Source organism: Gossypium hirsutum, chromosome D09 (assembly GCF_007990345.1).
Source record: "Gossypium hirsutum isolate 1008001.06 chromosome D09, Gossypium_hirsutum_v2.1, whole genome shotgun sequence".
Taxonomy (NCBI): Eukaryota; Viridiplantae; Streptophyta; class Magnoliopsida; order Malvales; family Malvaceae; genus Gossypium; species Gossypium hirsutum.
Genome location: NC_053445.1, coordinates 47,736,017 through 47,761,109, shown reverse-complemented (window position 1 = coordinate 47,761,109; position 25,093 = coordinate 47,736,017). Strand labels below are relative to the sequence as shown.

At 30.4% G+C, this 25,093-nt stretch overlaps 3 protein-coding genes across 4 annotated transcripts; 2 read left to right on the top strand and 1 right to left on the bottom strand.

The window, feature by feature from the left end:
- The first annotated feature begins 5,383 nt into the window (after positions 1-5,383).
- LOC107892480 (uncharacterized) lies at positions 5,384-6,787 on the top strand. The gene is made up of 3 exons (XM_041100240.1): positions 5,384-5,387; positions 5,457-5,768; positions 6,240-6,787. Exons 1-3 carry the CDS (start codon positions 5,384-5,386, stop codon positions 6,419-6,421), a joined length of 498 nt encoding a protein of 165 aa, XP_040956174.1. The 3' UTR covers positions 6,422-6,787.
- Positions 6,788-7,061: 274 nt separating this feature from the next.
- On the top strand, positions 7,062-8,517 carry LOC107907717 (DNA-directed RNA polymerases II, IV and V subunit 3-like). Its single transcript, XM_041101062.1, has 3 exons — positions 7,062-7,078; positions 7,169-7,211; positions 7,993-8,517. The coding sequence occupies exons 2-3, from the start codon at positions 7,173-7,175 to the stop codon at positions 8,263-8,265; spliced, it is 312 nt and encodes a 103-aa protein (XP_040956996.1). The 5' UTR covers positions 7,062-7,078; positions 7,169-7,172; the 3' UTR covers positions 8,266-8,517.
- A 6,785-nt stretch (positions 8,518-15,302) lies between these two features.
- Positions 15,303-24,347, bottom strand: LOC107890842 (eukaryotic peptide chain release factor GTP-binding subunit ERF3A). Of its 2 annotated transcripts, XM_016815421.2 has the most exons (19): positions 24,073-24,347; positions 23,542-23,583; positions 23,355-23,432; positions 22,417-22,470; positions 22,205-22,306; positions 21,585-21,696; positions 20,281-20,326; positions 20,057-20,128; positions 19,434-19,496; positions 19,186-19,340; positions 19,013-19,077; positions 17,959-18,109; positions 17,689-17,794; positions 17,465-17,600; positions 17,293-17,357; positions 17,026-17,190; positions 16,407-16,479; positions 16,244-16,317; positions 15,303-15,632 (listed from the first exon to the last, which is right to left on the bottom strand). In XM_016815421.2, exons 1-18 carry the CDS (start codon positions 24,074-24,076, stop codon positions 16,262-16,264), a joined length of 1,545 nt encoding a protein of 514 aa, XP_016670910.1. In that variant the 5' UTR covers positions 24,077-24,347; the 3' UTR covers positions 15,303-15,632; positions 16,244-16,261. The 2 variants fall into 2 exon arrangements, with proteins under 2 accessions (XP_016670910.1, XP_040956994.1); XM_041101060.1 differs by lacking the exon at positions 15,303-15,632 and having other exon boundaries at positions 16,242-16,317; positions 24,073-24,322.
- Between the last annotated feature and the right edge of the window lie 746 nt (positions 24,348-25,093).

Genomic DNA, 25,093 nt, shown 5'->3' with positions numbered 1-25,093 from the left:
GGATCACAAAAATATAAAATACGTATATATATGAGTAGAGTATGAATACAAATATGACAAAAATAAATTATTAACTATAAAACTTATATAAATTTATAAAAAAAATTATAATATTTTAAAATAACACGATAATACCAAACATATGGATTTTAGGTTGGTGAATATTTAATAACCTAATTTAGTTTTACCATAACTTAACCTTTAGAACCGTTAAAAAAACTAATTGATTTAGCTGTAAATCAACTATTATTTTGGATGTTGATTGAACTATCTCATACATTGTCAACTTTATGTGTTGGCATGATAGTCAAGCTATTTATCATTTTAGGTGTATTTTGGGTTCGAGTTACTTTAGTTGTGTTGCTGTTAAGGCTTTACTTTTCTCTTATAATTTAAAAAAAAAACTATCCTATGCATTGTGTGAGTGAAAATTAAAGTAAATAATAAAAGAGTTTTTTATTAAAATGATAAAGTACAAATGTTAAAAATGGTTATATTTTAGGTTTAAATCTTATTATTCATATTTATTGTTTTATTATTTATACTATTTAAGCTTCTGACTAAGTCGATGTCACCCTCAATCGGGTCACTAACTCAGTTAGAAAAATTATGAAAATGTATTTCCATAATTAAAATAAGTTATATTATTCGAAGGCACTTTAGTCTTTTTATTTTAAAAGAAATAAATGAAAATACGAGCACGATAAGATTTGAATACAAATCAATTGCATTAATAAAACTTTTAATTTACTACTCAACTAAAGCTTAGCTTTAATATTTTTATACATTTTAATTTTATTATGCACGCTTTATTACTTGCATCAATTGTATATCCATACTATTAATTAGAAATCCTATCACACAAGTATGTTTTTTAAATACACACATCCGTGTTCTAAATTTGTGGTTTCGCACATTTATCCATGTGATAGGACTTCACAAGTTAAAATTGATGACAACCATGATAAACTATTTTAATAACGTCGTACATATTTTATGTGTTATTTTTAATTATGTTTGTTATTTTTTAACACACATTATATTCTTAATTTGTTGTTTCCACACACATGTGTGATAAAATTTATAGTTCTATATAAAAGATGTAATTTTTTTTTTAAATAATATAATTTATTTTGTAAAATAAGAACATTTTAATCATTACTCAATTCAATTGATACACGATTAACTCATGACATCAATTTAATTGAGGACTTAATAGTATAGATAAGATCATATAAATGATGCAAATCAAAAGTATCTTGAAGAGCTTAATTTATGGCAATAATATTTTGCTGACATTCAATCCCTCGGATCTATGTTAGAGTTCATATCATAGACATGCTTGTCTCCGACGATGTCGGTTCTTCCAAAATGACTCTTAGACTATCATCATCGGGATTCGATAAAAAATATATCGCTATAAATTGTTATAAGATTTTTAATCAAATTTAAATTATATTTTAGAAAAATTTCAACTAAATATTATCTGAGTTGAAATATTTTTTGAAATTATTCTTGTTGACTTGTATACATTAAATTATAATAATTTAGTAAAAAATATCAACTTAAAAGTCCATCAAATTGAGAAAAAAACCATAAACGAAAACTTTATTAAAAAAATTAATCAAAGAAAATAAAAAAAGTATATATTTCTAGTAAAATAGTTTGACTAATAAAAGCTTAACATCAGCTGTTTCATTTTATTACTTTTAACTACGAATTAAATACATATTTTTAAAAGTAAAATTTTAAAAATAGTATTTAAGCACATTAATTATATATTATTTATTACATGTTATTTTTGATACAATGTCTAAAACTATTCATAATTCCTCCCAAATTTATAAATAAGAGAATAATGCGTACTTGAACTCAAGTCCTATTGTTGTCAATGCGCATATTAATCAAGTTAAAAGTCAATCGATATTTATTATATTATTTTTCCTATAAATTAGTTATGTTTATATTTATCACGAGCTAAATTCTAAACAAGAGATGAGGAAAAAAAATGTACCTTGAACGGATGAACGATGTGCTGAAGCGAATCAAATTAACCCAGCCTGCATAATCAATTAAAAATATTGTCTTCAATCTAAATTTTTCAAAAAAAAAAAAGAGTAAAAGGGCTATACTTAAACTAAAGCTTGAGTTTGAATTGATTTTTTTAATATAAAATAAATAATCATGGAGGAAATGTAAACTACTTATATAAAGATTTGCATACACAGAGAAGCCTATTGTTAGTCCAACTATTTGACCCAGTAACTTTCATATTAGAATAGTCCAAAGTCTAGTGACTCAATTCAAACTTTTTAAGCATAAAGTAAAGACTTTAATAAATCCTTCACATGTGAAAAACAACAACTTAATTAGATGTTGATTAATAATATCGTAGAAGAGACTCATTAACAATTTATTCTGGAAAATTTAATAAGAATTAGATCATAACTTTTAAAAACTGATTTTATTTACTTACTAATTAAATTAAGAAATTTAAATTTTAAAATAAAATATTTTTATAAACAGTTATTTTTCAATCCTATAATCCTGCATAATCACGTCTTTTTCATTGCGTGAAGAGATTGAAGGCGGCGAGTTTATGCGTGGAGCAAAAGCAGTTATGAAAGTGGATGTGACATCATGGGTAGTCAACTGTGTAGGCATCAATCTAAACATTGTTTGGCAGCCAAGGAAGCAAAAGCAGTCTGTCCACCTCTAGTTGTAGAAGCCAATACTTGCACTACAAGAACTTCCAGCCTTTCTTATTTTCTTCATTTTCATTTTATGCGTGCAATTTATTTTCCAGGGGCTTCATTTTATTTTTACAGAATAATATTTGTTGGATAAAATTTGCTTTATCAATAAAAATTAAATATTAAAAAAAATCTCCTCCCATTTTGAGAAGAGAAACATCATTATTCGAAAAGAGTTACATATTAATGCTATTTTTTTTCTTTTTTTAATAAATTTTACGTGATTTTAACTCTTTGGAGAAATTGTAGCAACCATATAGACTATCGCTATATTAATAAATATTTTATATAATAACTAAAAATATTCATAATTTTTTTTTAACTTTTATATAAAAAGGATTAACATGTTTCAACGTGCTCGAACACGCGTTCTCTTATATTGACAACAATCTTGATGCTAACATTATTTTTATATTTTTATGGGTTAATAAAAAAAATTGTCACTATACTTTAAGTGGAAATTAAAAATTATCACTATACTTCACTTTGATTGATATTTGCCATCGTCCTTGTGGATTATAAATAAATTTATCACTATATTTTAATTTTGTATTGAATTTTGTGACTTTACTTTTAATTAATTTAATTTTGTTACTAAAGTTAAATTTTTTATTAAATTTTACTATTCATTTTTAATTTAAAATAATTTGAAGATAAAATTTAATTAAAAATATATTTTATATTTTATTTTAATATTTAACAATAATAAATTAACTAATATACTATTAAAATTAAATGAAAACGAATATTTTATAAAAAATAAACTTAAAATTTTCTTTTAGAATATATGTATTATTTTTCAAGTTTTTATTTCATTAAATAGATATTCTAATTTAGTTTACTAATTTTTAATGTTTATAAGTTAAAATTATTATTAACTATTAAAATAAATATTTGAAAGAATTTATTTTATCAATTTTTTTTAAAATCATCAAATTTATTATCGAGTAGTAAAATTTGATTAAAAATTAAAGTTAATTGTAAATTTTAATAAAATTCAAAGTTTAGTAGTAAAATTCAATCACATAAGGGTTGAAGGATAATTTTACTCATAGTTCCAAAATATAATGGCAAATATCTATGAAAATTTATAATAACAAATTTCAATATTCACTTATAATATGATGACAAATTTGAACCTTAACCCAATTATTAATAAAACAAATAATAATTTATTATAATAAATGTTATTTAGCTTTTAAAGAATATTATTCATTTTAATAATAAATCATAGGGGATTACTAAGTGGGTTTAATTGCTCACTCCATCAAAGCATTTATACTACATTTGATTATTAGTAGGGGAAGCTAAAAAGAATTTATTGAGAGGATGAATTAAATTGTATATTTTTACGACAGTAAAAATGTAATTTCATCATTTTTAATAGATTATGTTTTTATAAAATTTAAAATAATTAAATTAAATTTTTATCATTTAAGGGGTAAAGTATAATTTTACCATTACTAATTTAAAATTTTATAAATTATAAAAAGGCTTATTCGCCACTAATTATTAGTATAGTAATTTATTTAATACATTTGTTAAAATAGTTAGACATAAAAAAACGAATAATTAAAAAAAATTAAACTTGAAATTAAAATAATGAGTAATAACTATTATAAAAAAATAAAACTTCTTTAAAATAAACAAATATTTTTCTTTTCTTTACTAAAACTAAATATCACCAATTGAAATTAATTTATTGTTACATGATATATTAAAATATGAAGAAAAATAATAATATTCCTGCAAAATATAGCATTGAAACTTTGATTCATTAGATAATTTTAACAACCTAACCATTAGCGTTGTTTCTCACGAGAAAGCTTGCAACAGTGGAAATGCTTTCTTTTTCTATTTTAGTATTAAATTATTGTTTTATTATAGCTTTTGGTCTAAAAAATTATCTGTGTTATTTAACTATGGACTAGTTTGTCAATATTATTGTGGCTGATATGCGCTTTTGAAAAAATTAATTTTTAAAAATTATATTTAAAAAGTACTGTGAAAATGTGTTTAGCATTATTGTTAAAAATTGAGGTTAAATGTTAAAATTTTCATTTTAAATATGACGTTAAAAATAAAAAATAAATTAATTTAGATAATATTTAAATAAATTTATATAATTATATTAATAAATTATTTATAAATTCAAATGCACATGAAATATTTTAAAGTATTAAATAAAATAATTTAATATAATGAAATAAAATATTTAAATAATTTAATATAATAATGTATAAAATATAAATTAGAAATATATTTTAAATAATTAATATAAATAAAAGTATTTTGAATATTAGCACCACCAAAAACAAAAACCGAAAACGAAGAACACCTCGAATATTGAGCTTTACTTTTAACCCAAAAATCAAATGTTGGGCTTTACTTTTGAAATTGGAAAGCAGTTTTCCACCTCGAATACGCAATGCGAAACGGGACCTATGTGTTCAGCATTAACTGACGATGTGGCGGTTGATGTAAATAGCTTTATATCCGATTGATTTGTAACTCGGGTCAAGCAACCCAGTATTAGCAGCAACAACAGTAAACATAACCCAATCCACCCCTAATCGGTGGGCCCCACTAATCCCTCTTTATTCCGTCGTTTGGTTCAATGTATTGCTAATATGCGTGTAATACATTACTTTTCTAATCGGTGAAAACCACTGATTTCTAATCCCTCTCTTTTGCCCATATTAGATGCCTCTTCAGTTTCCCCTCCTTGTTTTACCCTCTGCCTCAACCCGAGTCCAACTCCATTTTCTTCTTCACTTTCAACCCAGATCAAATCTGCCTCTATTTCTAAAACTAAAGAGAACCCTTTTTCTTCTTCACCATCTTTCATCTTTGTATCAATCTTTTCCCTTTCGATTTTCTTAAATTCTGTGGTTTCAATCTTTGATGCTTTCAGTTCAAAAGATCGGGTGGGGACGGTGCTCCAGTTACAAGTGCTCTCACTTGCTCTGCTCTTCTTGCTTTACTCTGCTTTGGGTCTTTTAAATAATAAGAAAGGTTCATACTTTTGGCCTGATCCTGTTCTTGAATTAGTTCTGCTTTTAGCTTTTGTTGAAGAATTTTTGTTGTATTACTTGCAAAGAAAGGATACAAGTGGGATTGAGAATAGATATTTTGATCCTTTATGTGTTCCCATAGCAATTTGTGTGGTTTCAACAATGTTAGAATTGAGATCTAACAGGTCCATTTACTCGAAATCGGTACGAGGTATTGGGTTGATTTTACACGGAACATGGTTTGTGCAAATGGGATTTTCATTTTACACTAATTTGATGGTTCATGGATGTAGCTTACATGAAAAAAGTAGAGGGAATTATACTATTAAATGCAGAAGTCACCCTGATTATCATAGAGCAAGGTTTATTGTCACATTGCAATTCAATAGCCATCTTGCTTTGCTTGTGGTTCTGGTTGTTGGGATGTTATCGCTTATTGGCAAAAGAAACGGTGTTGTTGTTGGTGCTTCAGGGGATGGTTTGCGGTATAAGCCATTAGGGGCTGAAATACAGCTAATGGATAGTAATGGGGGGAATTTCACTTTGGATTCCGATGATGATCTCGATAGTGGGATTAAAGAAGAAGATGGTTTGGTGAAAGAGAAGTCGGCTGTTGTGGAATTGGGTGGTAATGGCCATGCTTCACATGTCTGAGGTAAACATTTAGTGGTTTCTTTCGGATAGCTGGCTGAAAAGCATTGTAATTTTATTCTTTTGTAATGATATTAGTTAATAAGTGATGATTGACTTTGCATAAACTAAAATATACCCGTTTGTTTGTTGTTTTGGTCAATGAGATTTGAGTTCTATTTCGTGTTCTATCTGATTTTGATTCTCGTATGTTAATGCAGTTTTCGAGTTTAAAAATTGTATTGAGTGGTTGCCTATATCATAGTATTTGACATGATTGTAATTCCTTTGGATAGTTGAACCTTTTCCAATATCTAGTCATACTTTGGATAGTTAAATGGCATTCGGCACTTGTATATATTTGGAGAGTCATACTTCATAGTTCATGCCCATATTTGAATGATGTTTATATTTTAAAAACTTCTAAATAATGTTTATTTTGCACTGGTTTGTCATACTGGTCGGGTATTTGTTCTATTCTCATTTCCTGACAATTAAGTATTTAAGTCGTATCTGCTCTCAGTAGGATGGCTATCTTATGTAGAACAAATCGGGATGCTCATCTTGCAGTTCTTTTTCTTTTCCCTCTATATTCCACTGTTCTTTTATTTCCAAATAAATGGCATTTACTTTGTTGCAATTAACTCGCAGATAACTAAGCAAATTCAGGCTGTTAACGAGGTTTACAAGTTTCACAATCTTCCCGAGTTCTATAAGGGCTGTGCCGTTATAATTAATTGCCAAGTCTAATCAATACTTCATAAAATGCAGAGCAATGATCTTATTCTTTGACATTGACCCAAATACCCAACAGGTATGCTATGCCTTTACTTTCTACATCATTACATCTATTCTAACAAAGAAATTGTTTGGGATTAAGCTTTGGGTTGTGTTGGCTATCACTAGAGCTTCTGGATTGTTAAAGCAATTGCTGGTTTTGATTAATTACATCTATGGTCTGTCCAATAGGAGGATTGAATTGCTTTGCACGTCATCAAGGTCTTTTCTTTTAGAGTTTCTAGTTTGCTTGAGCTTAAAATGTGGATGTGTTTTAGTAGCATTTTGTCTTTATATGTTTCTTACAAAAGTTCCTCTTATGTGCCTTTTACTTTTGTGAATCATGAGGATATTGATGGAACTTGAGCTTCAGTTTAGGTTTCTGGATTGGAGTGTTTCTCCTTGTATTAGGGCTGTTAATACCACCCTGTGTTTATCTCAAAGCTAAAGATACGAGGTGTCAAACTACATTTCTTTCTGCTTTCATTTAAATGGGGCCTGCTTGCTACTGCTGCCATTACTGTATTGAAAACCTTGTTTCTATAGGAAGTCTCCAATGATACTGTAATGTTGTTACTGACTATTATTGCAGTGAGTGTTGGAGCATTTCGGAATTAGTTCGTTTGATTAGTGCTTTTTTTTGCCTCATATTTTGTGTAGATAGCTGTTCTGACTTGCTTGAGCATCATATGTTTCATGTATGTTGAGTGCATTTGTTCAGTCCCTATATTGTGAGCCAAAAATTGGAGGTTATGCTATTTCACTGCTGCTGCTGTTGGCGCTGCTAACTATGAATTCTATTTTTATCTTGAAAACAGGTTGTGGTGGTTGATCCAGAGGCGTATACCTATGACGATGAGGTGCTAAAGAAAGCTGAAGCTATGGGCAAGCCAGGTCTTGTGGAGATATATGCCAAAGAAGACAGTTTCATCTTTACAGTTGAATCCACTGGTGCGATCAAAGCTTCTCAGTTGGTTCTTAATGCTATAGAAATCTTGAAACAGAAGCTGGATGCAGTTCGCCTGTCTGAGGATACTGTGGAAGCTGATGATCAGTTTGGTGAACTAGGTGCCCATATGCAAGGAGGATGATCTGCTTGTAATTAAGAACTAGCCATTGACATTTGTAGGTTTCAGAAAAGGCGTGTTTACATCTAACTAACTACCTTTTGTTTAAAACTCCTGAGATATTTTGGGTAGAACAGACTACTTGTTTTCCTCGATGAAAATTGTCAGCTATATGCCATCTGTTTTAAACTTAAAAGCCAGCAAAGCATGGACTGGCAAATCTTACTTGTTTTGAACCGATACAGTTGAAACTAAATTTTACTTAATTTATGTAAATCTTGGCGGTCCAAGAATTCTCTTATCAACTTAAACATGAAACAAGCCAAAATAATACAATGACACGTTTAATAATCGTCTTCCTTGGCACGTATGTTTGGAACTCGGATTGAGTGTTTATGCAGATTATAATTCTCAAGTTATATTTTGATTTTAGTAAATTCATATAAGAACATTTTATTATTAAGAATTTATGAAATTATATATCATTATTAAATTATATTTAATATTAATTATTTTAAATTGTATAAATTCATATAAGAAAATTTATTATCAAGAATTTTATGAAATTATATATTATTATTAAATTATATGTAATAATAATTATTTTAAATTATACAAATTCATATAAGATAATTTATTAGTTATAATTATTTTAAATTTTATTAAATCATATATTTTAATTAAAATATATTTAATATTAATTATTTCAAATTATCTTTTATAGTATCATATATTATGATTTGAGTAAATTCATATAAGAATATTAATTATTAAGAATTTTATTAAATTATATATTTTAATTATAATATATTTAATAATAATTATGTTAATTTATATTTTATAGTATCATATATTATGATTTGAGTAAATTCATATAAGAATATTGATTATTAAGAATTTTATTAAATTATATATTTTAATTAAAATATATTTAATAATAATTATGTTTAAATATGATTAAATTATTTATTATTGATAATAATAATATTATTAAAATTTAAATAACAATAACAATAATCATTTACCAAAACAAATTTATGCTAAGGGTATTCTAGTTATTTTAGTTTTTTCCATTATGCTATTACACCTCTATTCCATTCAACCAAACACAAGATTACTATTACGCCTCTATTCCATTACATTCAACCAAACAGTGGATTAGCTATTACACCTCTAATCCAATACACCTCTAATCCCAATACACCTCTAATCCAATACAGCGAAGCAAACGCAAACTAAAATAACCTGAACTTAACGAAAATACATGCCTGCCTTAGCCTATATATTCGAAGTTTAGGGTTTCTCTTCTCTCGTATAGACTTAAGACCTAGCCGTTAGCACTCATCCGCTCTATGGTGTGCGAACCACCAACGGACCGCTCTGTGTCCTTGGAGTTTCTTCATTTCTTATGGTTTCCGACTATTAGATAATTTTGTTTTCTTTTTTATCATTTCTCATATTACAAAATACCCATTTACTATTATCAAGACAAGGATTTTTCATGCATCCCATTCTTGATCGCTTTAGATACTGCATTAGGTGTTTAGTTATTACTTATGTTGTTTTCTCATTTTTATTTACAGGATCAGCTTGATATAGACCTTATTTGAATATAGATGTTTATGTTTGAACTTTCAATGACGGTTTCATCTCTCCCTTTTATTCACCTGTTAGAGTTCCTTTTAAAGCATGTTGCTTATTATCTGCTGGAGTTTGCAGTGGATTCAACGAGAAGAACAAGAGAAATGCGCTTTTTTTTTACTTCCTCGAGGAAATTAGAGAAAGATATATCTACTTTCAATCAAATGTGCTTTTCCTTTAGTGTTTTTTTTTAATGTTATGCATGTATTGATGTGCCTTTGCTTGATGATATGTCCCATTGTTTTAGTATAAGTATCTATTTGTTTGTTTAATTTATGGTATCATGTGAATGATTTGAGGGTTATGCTGTTAGGGCATTGGCTAATTTAATTGTTTTGCAACATTACAGATTTAATACATGCTTACCCCTGATCCTAGTAGGAAGGTGTTAAATATTATTTTTTTCTTGGCCAAAGTGAAATATTATCGAATCATATACACTTTATGAATGGATTTGACATGTGAATGAATGCAAGAGGCAAGCTAGATTGGTTAGCCATTAATGAATCATATACATTAGTTTGAGCTGTCTTTTTTATATATATATATATAGTGTACATTTATACATACATGCACACCCATGCTAAAATAGCCACATATACATATTGCATCTTACTTCAGTCTGATGACTGCTTCTTTTGTGCCTTCTGCCTATGACAATATGAGGGAGGGTTGTATTGTCTAAAGTGCACCTGGCGCCTTTGATAACACCTCTCAAATGATATAGCGTCCAATACTGTGTGTTCAGTTATCATTTGAGCTACACCTAGAGGCTATATCACTCGACACTCTAGTTCAGTTAATAATCTATACATTCAAGTATGGTTCCTTTTTTATTTTTGGATATACGAGCCTCTGGAAACTGTTATAAGTATTTAATATTTAATTGCTTGCGTTCCATGAGTCTAACCAGACGTAGTCAGGTGTCTACCTTTGATATGATGGTAGGGACTGTTACATGTCTGGAATATGAAAGATAGGGAAGGAATCAATGGTTTGGGTTTCCTATCTAACTATTAGCCATCCCTTGAAGGAGTCCATCGTTGCCCAGTACTATTTGTTTGGTTATTACTTGAGCTACATCTGGACACTACATCTCTCAACAACTCTACTTCAGTAGTCAATCTATGCATTCTAGTATGAAGCTGTTCTTATTTTGGATACATGGACCACTCCTGTGAATCTGTTCTAAGAGATAGTAAAGCAAATGATAGTGATGTGGTTTAGGGGAGAAAATAGCAGCAATATTTAGTTGCTCGCTATTCTTAAAGCAACTTATTTTGAATATTGATGCATTTATAGATGTTTGTCTATGAACTGTTATTTAATATTTAGTTATTTGCGTTCCATGATTCTAACCAGACATAGTCAGGTGTCTACCTTTGATATGGTTGTAGGGACTGTTACATGTCTGGAAAATAAAAGATAGGGAAGTAGTTGATGGTTTGGGTTTCCATTCTATCTGTTGTACATCCCTTGAAGGAGTCCATCGTTGCCCAGTACTATGTGTTCTGTTATTACTTGAGCTACATCTGGACATTACATCTCTCAACACCTCTTTATATATGCAGCCAATCTATACATTCAAGTATGAAGGTCATCCTTATTTTGGACATAGTGGATCGCATGTTGTGAATCTGTTTGTTTTTTTAACGGGATACTGAACAAATTATAATAACACTTAATATATGCGTTTGGAAATACTTCCCGTGCTTCTTTATCTTTTGAATACAGATGCATTTTATTGTTTATCTGTAAACTATTATTTAATATTTTGTTGTTTGTGTCCCATGAGTCCAACCAGACGTAGTCAGGTGTCTACCTTAGATTTGATGGTAGGGACTGTTACATGTCTGGAAAATAGAAGATAGGGAAGGAGTTGATAGTTTGGGTTTCCAATCTATCTATTAGCCATCCCTTGAAAGAGTCCATCGTTGCCCAGTACTATTTGTTTAGTTATTACTTGAGCTACATCTGGACACTACATCTCTCAACACCTCTACTCCAGTAGTCAACTTATGCATTCTAGTATGAGGCCATTTTTATTTTGGATATGTTGACCACTTCTATGAATCTGTTTGTTAAGAGATAGTAAAGCAAATGATAGTAACACTTAAATGCTTCAATTCTTATATTAACTTATTTTGAATATTGGTACATTTTTAGTTGTTTGTTTATGAACTATTATTTAATATTTAGTTGTTTACGTTCCACGAGTAGTTAGGTGTCTACCTTGGAATATGATTGTAGGGACTGTTACATGTCTGGAAAATAAAAGATAGGAAAGTAGTTGATGGTTTGGGTTTCCAATCTATCTATTAGCCATCCCCTTGAACGAGTCCATCGTTGGCCAGTACTATGTGTTTAGTTATTACTCAAGCTACATCTGGGCACTACATCTCTCAAAACCTCTTTCTATCAGTATTCAATCTATACATCCAAGCATGAAGGCCATCCTTATTTTGGATATAGTGGATCACGTGTTGCAAATCTGTTTGTTTTCTAAAGGGGTAGTGAAGCAAATGATAATAACACTTAACATATGCATTTGGAAATACTTTCTGTGCTTTTGTATCTTTTGAATATAGATGCATTTTTGGTGTTTATCTGGAAACTATTAATAGTTGTTTGTCTCCCATGAGCCTAACCAGACGTAGTCAGGTGTCTACCTTAGATTTGATGGTAGTAACTGTTACATGTCTGGAAAATAAAAGATAGGGAAGGAGTTGATAGTTTGGGTTTCCAATCTATCTATTAGCCATCCCTTGATGGAGTCCATCGTTGCCCAGTACCAGTCTAAAGTTGTTATTTGAGCTACATCTGGACACTACATCTCTCAACACCTCTTAAGTAGTCCTATACATTCAAGTATTACGGCTATGAATATACTTCTGCTGTGAAAATATATTCTTCTTTTAAAAGAGATAGTGAAGCAAATGATAATAACACTTAATTTACGCTTTTGAAATACTTTCAATGGATATGTACCTCTGAATATTGATATGATGGTATGGGCTGTTACCTGTCTTGAAATAAAAGATTCGGAAGCACTTGTTCGGTTGTCTTCCACACTATATATTTTCCATCCCGTGAAGGAATCCATCGATGGCAAAGGACCATGTTTAGTTATTACTTGAGCTACATCAGGACACTATAGCTCTCAACACCTTTCAACCTCAGTAGTCAATACATACATTCTAGCATGGGGTCATTCTTGTTTTGTGCATAGTAGATCACTGCTGTGAATTGTTATTTCTATAAAGATAATAGTGAAGCAACAGATAATGATACTTGGTATATGCATTTGCAAATCTATGCTTACATTACATACCTTCATTTCAAAATAGATGCATTTTTAGTTGTTAATCTGCGAGCTATTATTTAATATTTAGTTCTTTGCATCCTATGAGTCTAACCAGGCGATGTAGGGGCTGTTACATTGATGCTCTGAGAACTCTGAGAACTGATTTCTATACTTGTATAAGGTGTTCATTGATGCTCAATAATCGGCACTAATAATTTAGGCTGTCTACATCTTCACTCGTATCTTCAGAGCTTATCCACTGAAGTTCTAGAAAGTACTCATGATTTAAATTTGAAAGGTTTAGATTAGAAATGTAAACACTATGAGGTTTTGATACCTATATAAAAAATTCTATGTGGGATTCCTCTGTATTCTACGAATACTGGATTTAAAAAAACCATAGCATTTCTCTTATTGCTAAAGATCAGATTTCTGATTTTAGTTCAACTCTTCACTATGTTGAAGGCATTGTTGTAGTTTTGTAATACTCTGATGTCTGGTTGCTGGTGGAATAATACGAGGAAAAGCTTATTTTATATATGTATTATAATAATTAGACATAAATTTAAATTTAAATTTTAAAAGATGAATAAATAATACTTTTATAAAAAATAAGAACTCTTTTAATTGATTTTTTGTTGTTGCTAAAAATAGGTTACAAAGCGGCTAATTAGAACATATATGATAAATAATACTTTTACATAGGGTAATTTATTTTGTTTACTACCTTTTTTTCAGTTTTTTTTGTATATTTCGAAAGACCAAGCATCCAAGTGGAAGGACTTGAATATCTGAAAGTAATATTTTTCACGTAAAGGGAGTTCTCTTTACGACCTGCAAGACTTAAATAGGTCACTAGGGCAGGTAAGGATTCAAATACCCCACCTAAGGGGTTTATATGGGGTTTAAAATGTAACCGTGTGTTTATTTTTTATAAGATTAAAAGCAGCAATAAGTTGTTGTAAATTTAATGTGCATATTTTTAATAAAGTAATAAATTTTAACATGATAATGTTTGTTTTATTATTTTAATACAGAAGGATTAAATAAAACAAAAATAAATAATGTTTAAAGATTAAACTCAACCCTAAAGAAAATTTATTTACAATTACTTTACCATTCAGTTTATGATTAAGTTGCTAAATAAATGTTCTTAAATATAATTTTAATATTAATTTTTTCTTGCTGAGGCAAAGTCTAGTATATGTGTATATATATGCGTGTGTTTATGCATAAATATAAATCAAAATTATAAATATTTAATATTTAGTTTTTTAGGCATAAAATATAGTCTATTATTATAAATCAAATTCAACAACTTAATTCAAAGATGTTTTTTAAATGAATTTATAAAAAAAGGAAAATATCATGAGAAAAATATAAAATAATAACAAGTGAGATAGTTTTTTAAATAAAATTTTACATAAAGCAATACAAAAATACTTCAAAAACATGTTGCAGCAGGTACGATATAAAAAATCTCGATACCCATGATACACATAAATAATTTATGCAAAACTGGCATGCATTTTAATATTTTATTTTACTTTACAAGGACACGAGGCTCTGAGATAGATCAACTTAATAATAGTCTAATTGTGCTCTCAATTCTTTTACACACATTTGAAACTTAATGCTAACCTTTTCAAAAATCCAATTGATATTATTTTAAACATCATTAAATTAAATCATATAACATTTTCAAAATAAAGAAAAATTGACTTTAAAACCGCAAACAAGCAAATATATACGTTTATTATGTTCCATTAAAATAATGCTTAAAAATCTTACAATCTCATTTAAAATTAAAGGTTTTTATTTACGTATAATCTTCCACACATAATATTAAGTACTTTTTTATTTTAAAAATACCACAAAACCCAGTTCTCAGAATTCCTTGGATGGTGTTGCTAATTAGACTTAAATATAAAAAAAATAGCAAGACTAAATATCAAATATGCAAAAAGTGGGCAGAATTAGATTTAATAATAATTTGCGTCATAATCTTATCGTAATTCAATAATTATAATAATAATGTAACCTAACAATATTATTTAGGAACAAGCTCGGATTGAAACGAAGCCAGTCCTCTTTTTTTTTCAATCACCTTGGCGAGTTAAAAAAACACAAATATGCTTCTTTTTTTCAACAAATTCGACATTAAACAGACTTGCCTACCAAAAAGCATCCAACAAACAAAGCTTGATCAAACTGATTGAACACCATTAACCGCAATTCTTTTTAACCCCTAATGAACAATGGGTTGGTGTGTACTGGTTCATACCATATATCAAAATCACAATGAGAGCAGCAACAATAACCATCTCAACTTCTCTTGACAACTGTTACATCAATACATCTGTAATGCAATAATAGATAAAGCAACAATCCCTCCACTCTTCCGTGCTGCAACACAACAGGATAAGTTACACAGCAATTTGCTTACCTGCCAAGGTAAGTACATCAGTCATATTTATCCAGATACTAACAAGAGTATATGAAAACTAATTGCAATAATCTTGTGTATGATAATTTGAAAAAAAAGTAAAGCCTACTCCTTGAAATTGAATTAACCAACTGCATTGATCGAATGGCATGGAATGCTATGGATAACCCAGTTTCAGCATGATTTCCGAATTAAACATGCTACCAACTAGTGTATGAGTCGAGAGGAATAGCACAAGAAAGCCAGTTTCAACTCCAAAATTGATTCCCTATCTACAAGTGAAGAGGCTTGGGATCAAGCCACACAAAACGCACTAATGTTGACCAACCAGGATGGATCTCCAAATAAAGTAGGTGTGTAACAGTAGTGTAGTACTTTGGTGACAAAAGGATCGCACCCCTCACAGAGGGAAGAAAAACCTTTAAAAATCCAATTCTCGGTTTTGAGACAAAAATTTGGTATCAGAATTGTTATCAAGTCAAATATCTTAATTTTCTTTTCCATCCTTTCTCAGTGGTCTATTATGTCCTAAGTTGGATACCACTAGGGGAGGTTAACAGTGACACAGTAAAAACTTCACACAGCAGATATAAGCAAAGTTTGAATCTCACCTCTAAGAACAAAATTTTTTAAGCACTACTGCGTGAAGGAAGATCAGTGACTTTTCCCACTGCAATGGTTTTCCCTGTAGATATGATAATTCGTGTGACTCACAGCCACCGAGAATAAATAATTTATCCACAATTGGAAGAAAAAATAAAGGGTCTCTTTTACCTTCAGTGCGAAGAGTGAACCTCCCAAGTTGAGGAAAATCTGAGAACTTCTCAACGCAAATCAGGCTATTGACCTAAGAAGCATGAGAAAATAGTATTTTATCAAACCCAAAACTAACAGAGAGATCAATGCAGCCGATATCTTCTGTCAGTAATCATCTGATAGATGTAACCTACTGAATGGAGTTTCCAGCCTCCTCCCCCCTAAACACAACATACTAAAAAGATTGTGCATCACACACGCATCGGATAGAGTAGAGAACCAACCATGCTATTATGTTGCAAGTTCAATCTAGCTGGAAATGTTGGTACTAGGCACCTATTTCGAATTTAACAGAGCATTTTCCCATTTCTGGAACCCCAAAATGAAAGCTTATTGTGGCCTATCATTAGTTGGTAATGATCCTATTATTTCTAGTTCTACCCTTATGGAAAAAAGGACAAGCAAACAACTTTGGGACAACTGCTTTCCGACTGTTTCTCACTTTTTTAATCAGCCAATTCATCCAGTTTCATTTCAAAAAATTATAGAAAAATGCAGACAACCAAGAAAGTTGAATGGGGCAAGAAACAAAATATCAAGTTTGGTAGATTAAAATTTTAAAATGAAGAGTTTGAACCTGAATACGACAAACAACAACAGCACCATTCTTCACAAAAAGAACTTTCTTTTTCATGGGTTTCTTTGTCTTTGGATCAATTTGCTGTAGTAGCTCAACTATCTCGCATTCCTCAACAACAGAATGAATGTGCAAGACAGCCTTATAGCCAGCTGTAAAAATAGCCTAAACAACGACATTTACAAGACAGATTACATTCAGTCATTATGGTCGGAATGCATCAAGTTTAAAGAGTAAGGACAATAGAAAATGACATAAAATGCATACATTCTCAAGTAATTCAAGGATCTGCAGCTGGGCTGTAAATTCAGCGACCGTAGGTATCGGTTTTACTACAAGAAGGGAACACACACATTATACCCTAAAACTAACACACAAAAAGAACCTAAGCCAAGAAAGGGATAGATTTATCACGGAACTCCATTTAAGCAAAACATACCAACACTTGACAAGACAAAACCTGACGATATGTCCTCCTCTTCAATCCCAGATAACCTAACCCGTAGATTTTCACCAGGTCCAGCACGCCTAACCTTATCTTCATCACAGTATACAGCTAAAACTTTCACTGGAGCCTGCAATCCATGCATAAAATCTTCATACCCATAAGATAAAAATGAGCATATATACATAAATAATGAAAAGGTTGAAAAGATAAAGCACCTTGTTTGGCATAACTAATAAGGAATCACCCTCACATATGCTTCCAGATTCTACCTTTCCCATAACAACAGTTCCCATGTCTTTAAATTTGTCAATTATAGGCATCCTATAGAGATGATAGCAATCATCAGATGCATCAAAAAATAAGATAACCAAAAAATTGATTATGCATGCTACTGTTAGATGGCAGGAAGCCAGGAAATAGAACCAAACATAAAAGTTGAGCATGCAGTGAATCCTGCTAAGGAAGATAGGCTTTAGATCACTTACCTATATGAACCTTTTGGATCTCTGACAGGAACTTCAACAGAATCGAGGGCCTCAAATAGGCAGGGACCATTCCACCAAGGACATATATTCTTATCTACTCTAGTTTTCATGTTAGTACCAACAAGACCAGATATTGGTAAGAACTGGACATCTGCAAGTTCAAACAGGAGAAACCAATGAAATACAAGTGGTTTTAAAGCGTAAAATATATGCTCAGCAAACTAAGCAAGTCTCCAACATGGGAACATAAGCTTCACTAACATATAAAAACATGATATCATCATCTGATCCTATTAAAAGTTATAAATTGAAATCAATAAATCAACATTTCAATATCAGTAATTTTGGGAGACAAAGCCTATTAGACATAAAATTACATTGCAACTACGCAGAACAGAACATAATGCAAAGAAAAAGTAATCAAATGTTACACAAGTTTTTGGCAAGAAAAAAGCATCCTAGACAAACTAACAGGAACTATTTACTTCTATTCCACAATTTTAGCTTCAAAATAATTTAATAGAAACACCTGCTGAAGGCCGAACAACCATATTGAAACTACATAAGTACCATCAGGTGATAAAACAGAGTTCTATAACTACCATATCAGACTAAGAACCTGAATATATACTGTATGCAGCATTGACTTTATTAGTTTGTCGAACAGCACCTAGGTTTCCTAGACAAACTGACAGCAATTTACTTCTACTCCACAATTTCAACTCCAAAATAATTTGATAAAAGAATATATTGCTAAATAGCTAAACGTGTGTTAAAACGACAATAGGTAAAATTTCTTTGGAAGATCATAGCAGAGTTCTATGCTATCATATCAAACTAAAAAACCCTGAATATGTATGCCTATAGACAGCAGAAAACAAGTCCGGTCACATAAGCAACCATGAACATAATACAAAAAATGCAAGGGACCTTTGCAAATTAAGCACTTCAATATCCCAAAAGTCATGGTAATAACATACGTAAATGGTTCAACAAGCTTGAAAATATCACCAAGACAAAATGCAACTTGGAAGTTATTTAACAGTTTCAATACCTTTCTTCACATTGTAGCCAGATGACCTGAGAAAAGGTACCATCTTTGATTCAATTTCATCATACCTGTGAAAGGACTCCATCAGTACTATTAAACAAACCAAACTACAACATAAACTACACAATAAGGACAGCACAAAAGCTTAGACTTTTTACAGAACCCAGTCAAAGTACCTTTCTTTAGACCAGTTGACAGTGTGATCATCCATCTTATTAACTACTACAAGTAGCTTTGACACACCCAAAGTCTTTGCGAGCTGCACATGTTCACGGGTCTGCCCACCCCTCTCATATCCAGTTTCAAATTCCCCTTTACGAGCAGAAATCACCTAATTAAGAAACCGTGGACATTTATGAAATCCAAATCTACAATATATACACTATATTAGGCAGTTAATGGAGAGACAGAGGATGCGACTTACAAGCACACCAATATCAGCTTGAGATGCCCCACTGATCATATTTGGGACATAACTCTTGTGACCCTAAGTAGCCAATGCAAAAGTGTATTTAGTTTTAATAAACAAAATTGCATCAAAATCTATATTCAAAATAAAAAGAATCTGGTCAAAAATCAAAATGACTTTGTTCAGTTCCATTTTTTATTAGATATAAGCACATTAATCGCAGTTAGACAATACCCTAAGGCATATCTAATGAAAAGTAACATGATATGGAAACATTTGGTTTTATATTTTCTGTTACTTTCTCTCTTATTTATGAGCAGCATCATTATATAGCAAGAGAGCATGCTATTTGCAACCTTATAAGACAAATTTGTGATGCACTATTAAATTGATCCTGCAATTTTAATCATGTACGATATATTTTTAATATCAAAAAAGGCATGTGAGGAGCAACATAGGTACTAAAGAAAGCAATTCAACTAAACAAAAAATCAAGACCCAGAAAAAAATCTCAATTTACAAAGTAAAATAGTAAAATAAATGAGATTATCAGCTTATTCTACAAATAATTAAATGTGCCATTTGAAGGTAAGATAAATTAAAGAAATAACAGTGTATTTTAGAGGCAGTTCCCTTACTGGTGCATCCAAAATGGTAAATCTAGTTGTCTCAGTCTCAAACTGTGCTCTTCCAACTTCAACAGTTTTACCCTGCAATCAATAGTTCGAATTCAGTTAACTCCTGGAGTAACAACTGCAGTCTAGCTAATCATGAATAACCGTTGACAGTATGACAGGAGATATACAAGGAATTAACTATACTTTCACAAAGTTTATAACAACATTTCCCCATTGTACACTACCTTAACCCTCTCCTCTTCATTAGTGTCCATAATATATGCCATATACCTAACACATGAAAAGTAGTTCAGTCAGATAATGCAAAAGCCAAAGATCCCCAGTCTGTAAGACATTTTCATTGAGGTAATTGATCATGTGCTGAATTAAGCAAATCTTAAAGAGTGGCAGGTGAGTGGGTATGTCAGTTTGAGAGAAAAAGAGATAAGAATCTCAACATCAATAGAATGAAATTTCCTACTGACAAATCTGCAAGGCAATTGGAAATAATTTTAAAAACGGTGAACCAGTGTTAGTTCTCAAAAGATGCAAATTGCAGAATGGATCAATTGTGAAAAGATACACATACTAAAGTATAAATGAATCTTCAAGAGCAATAAAATAATAAAATAGACAAAAAGAACTTTTCAGCACTTACAGCATCCAAGAAAAAGTAAAAAAAAAAAATGGAAATGGTTTCCAATTTGATAACAAATTAATAACAAGCCAATAACTTGTCCAAGTACTGTAAATTCCTTTGACAACTACATCTTTAGTACACTTAATCTTGATGAAACCTTCACATAGCTTGGATGGAGGAAAAGAGGACTCAACCCATCAATCTCTCCCCTATACATGCCTTTCAGCTGGAAGGACAGCTAATACAGTGCCTCCATGGATGCCAGTCATCTAGTCACTCATTTAAGTCATGGGTTAAATCCTAGTACTACCATGTTTGAATTAGATTGAATCTTGGCTCACAATTCTTGCTGTCTCGGTCAGAAACACTCCACAATTTCAAACCTGCTAATGTGAACCGTAGATCATACTCCCTCTGTCCCAGTAAAAAAGCCACAATTGACATTTTTTAGGTCGAACTTTTCAAACTTCAACTTCAATTATTTTAAATATTTTAATTTAGATTTTATAAAAAGATATATCTAAAACTTATTTCATTGAAAGTTTTTAATGAATTTTTTCAAAATTATATTCATAATAAACTTTAAAGAATAAGAGGTTAAAGTTGAAAATTTTTTACCACTAAAAATAAAAAAGTTACAAATTTACTGGGATGGAGGGAGTATCTCTCAATCTCAGCATTCACTTCATGCAGATTGACTATAGGAAACTAATCTAAAATTGATATAGTGAAGATTAATACAAGCAAAACAATTACTTAACTGTTTCATCACAGACAGATACAAAGAAACGTTCCAAACAAAGTTCATACAGCCTAAATTCCAACATGTGCATGCTCTTTAGAGAAAACAAATATAGAAGGAACAGCACTGATTTACTATCCAAGTTATATACCAAACCTAAGCCTCACCAGCTTTCTCTACTTTTATCCTTAGCTTCTTTCTCATACTTCTGGATCGTACGGTCATCAACCTGACCACTGAGGAAGAGTATCTGGCCTCCAGTTGTTGACTTGCCAGCATCTAAGAATCAAATAAAAGAGTCAAAACATACAATGGATAGAAATAATGTGTTTCAGTACAAAAGCATTGATTATGAGCAGTCTTTGATAATGCTTATTTATTAAAATAAGCTGATATAGGATCTTTTAATGAAGAAGCTTGAGAAGACATGTTGCGACTAATCAGCAGTGACTAGGCATTGGTTAAACATCCTTTGAGAGAGGTTGTTCGAATTTTCTCATTTACAGCTTTGAAATACATTAACCATTTTTTCTTTTAATCTACCATAATCCAATTCCTAACAGTCGGTCCCGTTAATAATTAAACTTATAACAGCTTTTCACAGAATTCATGCATGTTGCTAAATTGACTAAACTCAGTGAAGCACATAATAAATAAGGGCTTGGAGAGGATAAAAGTACAAATTTCCACTGTTTCCTAGGTTAGCATAAGCGGTTCAATATTGAACATAGATGTGTAATGCATGCCAACTTTCACATAAGCAAAACCATGAAGTAGGAATACCTACCAACATGACCAATAAAGACCACATTCAAGTGGCGCTTCTTTTGTGATTCCATTTCATCTGGTACTTCTGCACAATCCATATCAGCTACTTCCTTGTCTTTCACTGCACAACAAAACTAAAATTGAGAACAAGAAAAATGAAAATTGGAATATTAAAGTGACAGGAATAATAGAGGTAAGCACGGGAAGGCAGAGAAAAGGGAATGAAAAAACCTTTTGGCTCAGCCTGGACTGGCTGAGATTTAGTATCAACCTCATCCGTCATACCTGAAATCAAAAATAGAAAAGATCCCAAAACTTTTCAAAATGAAACTAAAACAATAAACAAAAGCTCATGATGAACAGAAAAACATGCAGCATTTTAGCAAAAGAAAGAGCAAGGAGAAAATTTAGAGAAAAAGGTTAGCACAATAAGCATCTGAGTTGCACCTGCTTTGGTGTCTAAATTGGAAAAAGAGGTAAAAATACCAACAATTCATATACAGCAGCCCATTATAAATGATAATGTAAAAATAGAGATGGTCAACAAAAGATATAGGTAATCAAGAAAGAAACAAATATACAGTGATACATGGACTCTTCAGTTCATCCTACCATAACTTTATCCCCCTATTCTTGAATGCTTTTAGTTCATAGGAAATGATGAACAGTTTCAAAAGAAAAGACAAAAAGTTATGCCTAACATATAAAATGCCTGAGACCAAGTCCTAAATCAATGTAACATAGCTGAAGTAAACCCAAACCTAATTCAAATCAGCTCTACAATTCACAAACAGACACAGTTTCATATCCCATGTAAGACACAAGAAAACACATCACCTAGAGACTCATATCACTTTTGCACACAAAAAAAGGAGTCGTCCATGAATTATATCTAAAAGCTTCTAATAAAACCTTGTAAAACAGTTTAATATCTATTATTTATTCAATCTTACTGTAACTTCACAGAATCAGCGAAACTTATTTCGTATAAGAACTCTTAAATGCCATTTTGGAGATAGAAATAACTGTAGTCAACCAAGTTTACAATTTATAATCTTGAAGGAATTTCCACAATGACAACCTCTCCTCTATTCTCTAGCTCTCCAATGCCTTCATTAACATAAGAAGATAGGCACCACTTAAATACAAAGTTCAACAAAACTACCAACCTTCCTCCTCCACCTTATCTGTCATTTCAACTTCTTCTGGTTTTGCATCTTCAGGAATGAGCGTGGCATTATTATCTTCTGTTAAGATTCAATAATAAAACTCAAAAAAAGAAAAGTGATTCCAAAAAAAAAAAAAGGAAAACCAAAACATATATCTTATTCATAAATGAAAACAAGAGTACACTACCAGCAGAGTCAAGCTGCAGTGCACGGATCTCAGCCTCAATATCTACAAATTAGAAACCAAAAACAAAATAGAGAGAAATTGTAGACACGTTAATTCCGAAAGTTGTCAATATTAACCTCCGCAGCACATATAGATGCTAAAGCGAGTTAAAAGAAATAATGAAATTATTATTACAAACAAATTCCTATAATTTATAGCCCTATTCCAGTAAGAAGAATTTTAGTTACTCAACTAAAGTTCAATTCAGCTCATATTTACAAAAGGCAAAATATCTCAATAATGAGAAACCGTCACTCACATCTGCTAAAACGCATTGAAAACTACAATTAATAAAAATCTTGTAATTAGAAAAAATAAAAAGCATATAATTGAGTGAACTTTTCGACAAAAACAGATCAAAACTGAAGCAATCAGCGAGTAAATCAAGCAGATCCGGAATTAAGGAAAGCAAACACAATCAATACTGATTGTAAGAATAAAGAGAAAATCATGAAATGAAAGGTCCAGAAAGAAAAACACTGAGAGACTTACCCATGGATGCCGAGAGTAAACGACAATGTCTGTGGAGTATGTACGCTAGGGTTTTGTGGCAAATAGGGCGGCGCTGGTTGCTCGGTAGCTGTTCTTTCTTTCTTTTTTCTTTTCTAGTGTAGAAAAGAGAATGACCCAAGAAAATTTTTGGTTATATATGAGATATCAATTCTTTAGCATTTTATCGTGGCATGGATGGCGAGCACCATGAGGAAAGCAATTACCCGGCTCAATAACTTTTGACAATAATTTCATAAGTTGATAACGAACTTTTTCAAATAACATTGTTCCCCCCGGCCCAAAAAATATATTTTGTTTATATTTTTTTTTTAATAATTTGAAATATTAAATAGGTATAATTTTATATTAACTACAATATTATCATAGATTCAATAATATATTTTACTTTTTATTTGATTTTTTTATGCATTTCTAAGTGGTTATTATCAAACCAATATTTTCAGGAAAAATAAAAGAAACCAAAGTGAAATAAAAAAAATCATTATAAAAAATTAATTTACATGTTATAAAAGTGTTATAATATATTTATTTACAAAAAAATTTTATGGACATAATTTTTTTTCATCTTATATGTTATAAAAATAATATACTTGTTCATAAAAATTTTTTATAGTTTTTTATCATAACTTATTTATAAGAAAATAACTTTCTAAAGTTATGACAAAAATATATATTGTTTATAAGAAGTGTTATAAAAGTTTTGGATAATTTATAAAAAAATTATAAAAGTTATATATTATAAATTTTATATTATTTTTACTTAATAAGGGATATAACCTAGCATAAGTTTTTCTCTAAATTATTTTATAAGGTTTTATAATTAGAGTTTATATAAGGATTATGCTAATTATGCAAATATAAAATATTTTCTTGCATCATGTCGTGGAGTATAATATCATTTAAGAGAATGATGCTAGACACAAGCATCATAGAAAGTTCGCGAACTCTTTAACTTGAGACATTTAAAATTTTGAAATGTGGTTGATAAGATATTTATTGT

What these genes read in the sequence shown, in the direction of transcription:
- LOC107892480 (XM_041100240.1), top strand. An exon ending in TCTTTTAAATAATAAGAAAG is followed by an intron (nt 5,769 to 6,239) that starts GTTCATACTTTT and finishes TTGGTGCTTCAG; the next exon opens with GGGATGGTTTGCGGTATAAG.
- LOC107907717 (XM_041101062.1), top strand. Translation starts at nt 7,173, where the DNA reads ATGATCTTATTCTTTGACATTGACCCAAATACCCAACAG. An exon ending in TTGACCCAAATACCCAACAG is followed by an intron (nt 7,212 to 7,992) that starts GTATGCTATGCC and finishes TCTTGAAAACAG; the next exon opens with GTTGTGGTGGTTGATCCAGA.
- LOC107890842 (XM_016815421.2), bottom strand. An exon ending in TATTAGTTATGCCAAACAAG is followed by an intron (nt 17,601 to 17,688) that starts GTGCTTTATCTT and finishes CATGGATTGCAG; the next exon opens with GCTCCAGTGAAAGTTTTAGC. An exon ending in GTTCACTCTTCGCACTGAAG is followed by an intron (nt 16,318 to 16,406) that starts GTAAAAGAGACC and finishes TCATATCTACAG; the next exon opens with GGAAAACCATTGCAGTGGGA.